Source organism: Engraulis encrasicolus, unplaced genomic scaffold, assembly GCF_034702125.1.
Source record: "Engraulis encrasicolus isolate BLACKSEA-1 unplaced genomic scaffold, IST_EnEncr_1.0 scaffold_200_np1212, whole genome shotgun sequence".
Classification (NCBI taxonomy): Eukaryota; Metazoa; Chordata; class Actinopteri; order Clupeiformes; family Engraulidae; genus Engraulis; species Engraulis encrasicolus.
Window position 1 is genome coordinate 75,337 of NW_026945484.1, and position 7,328 is coordinate 82,664.

At 41.9% G+C, this 7,328-nt stretch overlaps 1 protein-coding gene across 1 annotated transcript; it reads left to right on the top strand.

Annotated features, from left to right (window-relative positions):
* Positions 1–1,464: 1,464 nt before the first annotated feature.
* LOC134442663 (fibronectin-like) lies at positions 1,465–4,697 on the top strand. Its single transcript, XM_063192707.1, has 7 exons — positions 1,465–1,540; positions 1,695–1,961; positions 2,091–2,360; positions 2,640–2,903; positions 3,002–3,259; positions 3,423–3,707; positions 3,799–4,697. The coding sequence occupies exons 1-7, from the start codon at positions 1,465–1,467 to the stop codon at positions 4,533–4,535; spliced, it is 2,157 nt and encodes a 718-aa protein (XP_063048777.1). The 3' UTR covers positions 4,536–4,697.
* The last annotated feature ends 2,631 nt before the right edge of the window (positions 4,698–7,328 follow it).

The window sequence follows — 7,328 nt, forward strand, 5'->3', positions numbered from 1 at the left end:
TGACACTTCACATGCACAAATGAATAGGGCCGTGCGATTCGCTGTTGAGCGCGACCTCATCTCCACCTCAGGTGTGCATGTTCCCTCCTCTGCAGTCCGGGGAAACATGCCTGTCGTGTCGTACACTGGAAGCATTTCGCTCGCATCCGACTGTCGGCTTGTGTATTGTGAGGACGTGAGTCGTGAGCTGTGAACTTTAAAACAGTGAAATTCCATCGTGCAGTGTGAGCAGAAGCTCAAGACCCACGAGTGAAAATATCGCACAGTGTATGCCCGGCTTAGGGCAGAGGCAGCCAGTTGTCACACAGACTAGCCCAAAGCTCAGATTAAAATAGTGGACAATCACTTGTGGTTAAATTTTTTATTCTTATATGATTCTTATGTAGATTCTTCGATGTACATGTATATGTAGAAATATAGATGTATATGTATGTGTCTATATATATCATTCCCACTTAGCACAACTGGGAATGATATATATAGACACATACATATACATCTATATTTCTACATATACATGTACATCGAAGAATCTACATAAGAATCATATAAGAATAAAAAATTTAACCACAAGTGATTGTCCAGACAGCACAGCATACTCTTTGGTCTGACGTACCTTGTCCACTTGCACATGGCGAAACGAGGTTCATGTTTTGGTTGCTGTCCGTGGGTATAGCATGATATGATTCTTATATTGACAATTAATGATTTGCTTTTGTTCGTAAGCATGAGAACATGCTCTGGGAAGCTTCTCATATTTTGGCCACAGGTAATGTAGAAAGCTCATGTGGAACTGTATAGTTTAGAAATAGCAATACTGCGAATTGAATTTCGCAGTATTGGACTCATGCTGATGGAACATCAACAAAGTATACCCATGTAAAATGTTCAAATTGCGAGTCAAAGTGGACAATAAATGCAATATTACCTTTTGCCTCATAGTGGCGCTTGACCTTACTACAGCCCTTTGGTGAGCGTTAAGGGAAAAGCGCTTAAGTGCACGGGAGAATGCGCTTAGGCTTCATTTACATGCGAAACATTTACATGCTGATTTATATGCTGATTTTAGCCTGGCCCCACCCAAAGTGCGCAACTGGTGAAATCCCGCGTAAACCCCGCTTAGTCATAGACTTGAGTGAGCACGAAGGCGCTGTTGCGCACTTATTTTCACTTACGCAGGTGGGAGAATACAGCCCTTAGTGGGCTTTTGATCTGAAATGAGCTGGCGTAAAGTGTACCTGATACAAGCTGATGACAACAGGTTTTTGATGTGTCTGTTTATTATGTTTGCATGTTTTTAAAATGAAACACAATGTGCTACTTCCATATATTTACAGTCCTCACACAGCAGAGCCTGAAGGAGTCTTTTGTGATGTGTGTCCAAAGAAGGCTTGTAAGTCGTGTTTGACCTGTTCAAGCTCCTTCTGTGAGGAACATGTGAGGGATCACTACAAAGAATCTGATATGCAGAGTCACATACTGGTGGAGGCCACTGAGGACCTGAAGCAGATCAACAAACCAGTGGTGATAAAGAAAACAAGTAAGAGCTGTCCTCATAGCAGGTCCACACTATGAAATACTTGCTCAGTCATCCACCCCTGCATCCATGACATACGGTATATTTCTTAAACCAAACAGCAAAAGGCTGTAAATGTAATTCTTGCTCTGCATTGTCTTGTTGGCTTTTGCTATAGGCCTTACAGACATTCCCCCTCCTGATGGTCTTGATGTGGTGGTGGATCTAACATCAGCATCAGTGTCATGGAGCAAACCAGCAGGAGTGGACCAGCCCTCATACCTGCTCACCATCAGCACTGGTTTGGAATGTCTACAGACAACATCTATCAGATCTCTCCAATACTGCTTTACTGAGCTGGACATTGGCAGAGAATACCTTATCAGTGTTACCACAGTGCTGGAAGGCATACACAGCACACCTATCTCTAAAACAATTTGTATCGGTGAGTCAATGTAATAAATAACACAATCTTACTTGTGAAAACTATGCACACACACACAGGAATGATTCCCGGTGCATCATTGAGTTGATTGATATCAAATTAGTAATGAATCACATTTGTCCATAACAGACTTTCCAGCCCCAGAGAATGTCACTGTGGACACAGTGACTCCAACATCTGCTGACCTCAGCTGGAGCCTACATCAGGGGATGCAGCAGATTCCACACACATTCCTGATCTCCTACTGCAGTGAAGGGACTGAACCACAGACCATCTCTACAGAGTCCTGCAGCACAACTCTTGCAGGCCTGCAGCCAGACACTAAGTACACAGTTATTGTTTGCACTGAGCTCAAGGACGGGAGAAAAAGTGAGTCTGTCTCAACCAGGATTCAAACAGGTGAGAAAAGCCATATCAAAGGGTGTACAAAAAGTATTTGAGATGACCAGGTCACCCTTTATAGGGTTGATCACTTCCGATTACTTGCACACCTAATTAATCAGGAGGAATCAGACATTCAGACAGTGACATCTTGACATTTGACCAATCAGCGGTGGCCTGGAGCATCTCAAACTTTTTTTCACTGGGGAGCTGAAATTTGTGTGCCCTATAAAAGTTTAAAGGGAAACATCAGAAAACAACAAAGTAGAAATTATTAATTACAATTCTCCTTCCCAGCTGTGCCTCCTCCTGGGCCCATTGAGTTCACCTCAGTGAAGCCAGACTCTGTGTGTCTGTGCTGGGGACCTCCTGAGGGACTCACCGGACCCCACACATTCAGGGTGTCATGGTCTAGTGAAGGAAATGAGGAGGAACTGGAAGTAGATGGACTTGACCTCCAAATTCACCAGCTCAGTCCCGGATACAAGTACACCTTTACTGTGGTCACACTCAGTGGTGAAGACAGAGAGAGTCTGTGTGTATCTGACACAGTGTTAACAGGTTTGTTTGCTGCTTTCTGTATAACTTAACTGTGACATAATAAAATAAATGGATCAAACCCAAATATGTCACAATTGATATATCTTTCTCCATGTCAGATGTTCCTCCTCCTGAGAATCTTGCTGTGGATGTGGGTGTGACATCAGCATCAGTGTCATGGAGCAGATCAGAAGGGGTTAAAATGGAGTCATACGTAGTGAAGCTCTGGATTGATGGGAATTGCACACAGAGAACAGTTGTCAGATCTCCCCAGCACAGCTTTTCTAATCTGGAAATTGAGGGAGAATATAACATCAACGTTTGCACTCTTTGGAAAGGGAAAAAAAGCAACCCAGCTTCTATAACCTTCCAAATGGGTATGTCTTGTAAGGTCCAACTGAAGCATTAAAAATATTGTATGGTAACCTCTGAAGATGTTTCGTAGTGTTGAGTAGTATTACTTAATGGAATTTGAAAGTAACATTTCTATTAACTTATTCCCTTTCTCTTCACATCACTGACTCTCATTCAATTAAGCAGGTACGTTGGCTCCCAAGGGTTTGTCTGTCGATGACCTTGCTACAATATCTCCTGACCAATGGACGGCTGATCTCAGCTGGAGCCTACAGCAGGGGATGCAGCAGATTCCACACACTTTCCTGATCTCCTACTGCAGTGAAGGGACTGAACCACAGACCATCTCTACAGAGTCCTGCAGCACAACTCTTACAGGCCTGCAGCCAGACACTCAGTACACTGCCAGTGTCTGTACTGTACTCCAAGATGGAGAGAAGACCAAGACAGCATCTATCACCTTCCACACAAGTAAATTTCATTGTTTTTGTTGTATAGGACCTACATTAAAAAGTTCATGAGAAATATATGAAACATGTTTGTATGTCTGTCTTATTTTCAGGTGAATGGAGGCTTGTACTGCTCGGCAAAACTGGAGAAGGTAAAAGCAGCACTGGAAACACCATCCTGGGAGAAAAGGTTTTCCTAGTGAAGACATCGCACTATGATGTAACCAAAACATGTGAAGCACACAACAGTCTAGTCAACAGGAGGAAGGTCACAGTGATAGACACTCCTGGCTTTCTTAACCCAAAATCTCCAAATGATTTGAATCCTGAAATACCAAAATGCCTTACTCTCAGTTCCCCAGGACCTCACGCCTTTATCATTGTGATACGAGTCGGGAGGTACCTGACTGATGATGTGGAGGTTATAAACCAGATTCAGGAGTTGCTTTCCTCAGATGTCTTTGGGTATGCAGTGATAGTCTTCACACACGGCGAGGAGCTGAGAGGTCAGACTATTGAGGAGTTTGTAGAGGAAAGTAGTAGTAAGAGCTCTGACAGGAGACAAGGTCCACTGAAAGCTCTCGTAGCTAAATGCAGTGGTCGCTATCATGTCATAGACAATGAGTACTGGAATGAAGAAAATACGGAAGGCGAAAGTAGAAATAAGGCAGAGATTGGGAAGCTTTTCAGAACCATTGAGGACATGGTGCAGCAAAACAGAGGGATGAACAGAGGGGAGTATTACATCAGGAAAACTCTTGCAGTGGGAGGAGCAGCTGAACTAGAAGGATTTAAACTGCTTGTCATTGTATGTTTTGGCTTAATCTTGGCATGGCTTTGGTTACTGTAAAATTACAAAGGCATGAGCAGTCAAAATTAAATTGAGCTAGAAAGAAAATGAAAGTCCTCATTAAGGGATAGCAGCCGGCCACTGACAGAATTCAGAAGAATTTGTCAAAATGAATCAATAATGGCCAAAACAGAGTACCATTTACTGCCACAAAGCAGATCATGTGTAGGCCTATATTTGGCTTTCAATTTTCATTTTAATATAGGCCTAATTCTAAAAGCTTGTGAAGATTCTTCTTTTCCGATAGAGATTCCTTGCTAAACTAATCCTCCTCATCTAAAGGCTTCTTGTACCAACTATTTCTTAAATGTAAATTTATGTAAAACGCAATTGCATTTGATTATACAGTCAGCTTGGACTTTAACCCATTGTGAGCCATTGTTTTATGGCACTGCTGTTTATTGTTGTCTATTGCTGTAGAATATTGTCTATGTCAGAAGTTCTCAAACTATTTTGGGTTGGCTACCCATAATGGAGAGGTCCCTCTCATAACCACTTCTGACATTTGACAACGTGTCACACAGCAATTTGTCAACATTGTGTGTTATTGGTGAATGTCATGAGGGTGGGGATGGGGAGCAGAATCTGATACGATTGTTGTAGCTAAATATAGCATTTTCATTTACTGTATTAAATTGCAAGAATCTTTTTCACGGGTCTCTAGGGTTCCCTACTTTCAGAACCACTGGTCTAGGTCATATATCTCAGAATCGATACAGAATAATGTAGGGAAGCCACGCTGGAAAATGTTTAAAAGCGTAAAATGCCAATCATTCAGATAAAAAGTGATGTAATGTGGATGTAAACTGGATGTTATTATGAATATGAAAGCAAGGCGGTAAATCTGCATTGTGAATAAAATTACCTTGAAATCATACATGGTGCTCATGTTCATTTGAAAACATTTTTTCGTATTGTTTTCTGATTTATTTTCAAAGATGCATCAGCTCAAAACACCCGGATCTTGTGTGAAATTACAATAACCAAATGTAGATGTACCTAAGTGGTGTATTTACCCACTTTTTCTTTTCTTTCTCTTATAAAACAGGGGTAAAAAGGGGTCTTTGCCCATGACACTCAAAGACAACACAAAAGGAAACTAGAAACCCAAGAAACAATGGGATATAGAAACCTGTAGAATTTTACATTATACTTTTGACTCCACTGGTAGAGTAATTTGACTCTCTAGTGTTGTAGACCTAAATATCATAAGTTTACTCTGGAAATACTATAAGCTTACTCTGAAATATTGACACACTTTATTTATTTATTTTAAGTATGGCTTAGGAAAGAATATCTGGACCAAATATGCCTGCTCGCTGAAAATGTTTAATCTTACATTTTCCCACAATCGTGTCAACACATGAAGAGAGTATGGTCAGGACCACGGGGCCTTAAGTCACAGAAATTTCGAATGGGAGGGAATGGAGTGAGTAAAGCCAAATCCTGATTCTGTTTGACATGTGCAGTGAATTTTAAAGATTTGGGCTGGCTTCATAAAACCACTCATTTTTGACAGGAAAGAAATGTGATTTTAGTTTTTGTGCAAGATAGGGTTAAGACTACATTGTGCACCTCACATATTTGATGTGAACCAAAGGTGTGCAGTCAGCTCTGCAGCTTCAATGCAGTTTAAGTGCTGCTTTCAGACGTGCGACTTCTCTTGTATAGTCCAAGTAAATACATATTTTTGTGCGCACACAACTCACAACTCGTATGATGTCGACAACAATCACACTATTGGTTATCAATAATTCTGGGGTATAGAGTGTACTGTATCTGTGATCAAGGGAATAGGCTATGTGTATCGGACTGCACTGCATCACACTGCAGGCAATGCAACCTTAAACTTATTCTGAAAACTAGGCTCTAGTTGATCATTGAGTCTTATACTCATTCGGCATGACATATCGAGTGTATTTTTTGTTGAATGTTAAAGACATAGTTACATAGCATGACATGTAAATCCAAAGTGTAATGTAAAGGACAAGTTGAAGATGAGCAAAACAAACAATGACAGAGACGTGAGCAGGGCAACTGTAGTGTGGAAAGATGACATTCCCTTCATCTTGGCAGGAGGCCCAGATGCACCTGAGGCCATTTCATACAATTGTTATGAACAAAATGGATAAACATTTTACATTTAATAGATAACATTACACTTGTCCGATACTTGTGCAAAGCTACTTACAGCTATTTGGGTACAGGGTATTGGTTCATAGTCGGGGTTTCCACCATCCACTTCAAGGGGAAATTGGAAGGGATTTTCACTAGTCTGCCCTCTGAGTGCTTGGTGTACAGTAAAGCATGTTTGGCCCACGGGGGGCGCTAGGGGGGGAAAAGTGGTACAGATTCTTAGGGCCCAAGCACTGACAGCGGCCCATAATGGGGCCCAAGCACTGACAGGGGCTCTAAGGGGGCCCAAAATTCGAATCTTTCATGGGGCCCAACATTTCTGGCAGTGCCCCTGGTTGGGCCAATGATATGCCTCAGTTCCTGGATGCTTTAAGTGTAACTAGTGTAGAGGGATGGTATCGTGGGGCCAGTAGTGAAGGTGGGAATAGGAAGGCAGCTGTCAATCACTCATCAGGCCTCTCCCGAGCTTTGTGTAAGTGTAACTACATTTTAGCCCTTGCCCTTGCTCTTGGAAATATTGGGACAACAACACAGATTCATGTCCACAGTTCCTGCAAAAGTGAGAGTTAGGGGCAAAAACAAGTGGACATGATGGTAATGGCCCTGGGACCTATACAGGACACATCATGTGTATTTTTTGCAGACACTTCAAAACAA

Excerpts from the sequence above, each read along its gene's own strand:
- LOC134442663 (XM_063192707.1), top strand. The coding sequence starts at position 1,465 with ATGCAGAGTCACATACTGGTGGAGGCCACTGAGGACCTGAAGCAGATC. Across the intron at positions 2,904-3,001 it reads ATCTGACACAGTGTTAACAG|ATGTTCCTCCTCCTGAGAAT; the intron begins GTTTGTTTGCTG and ends TCTCCATGTCAG. Across the intron at positions 3,260-3,422 it reads TTCTATAACCTTCCAAATGG|GTACGTTGGCTCCCAAGGGT; the intron begins GTATGTCTTGTA and ends TCAATTAAGCAG.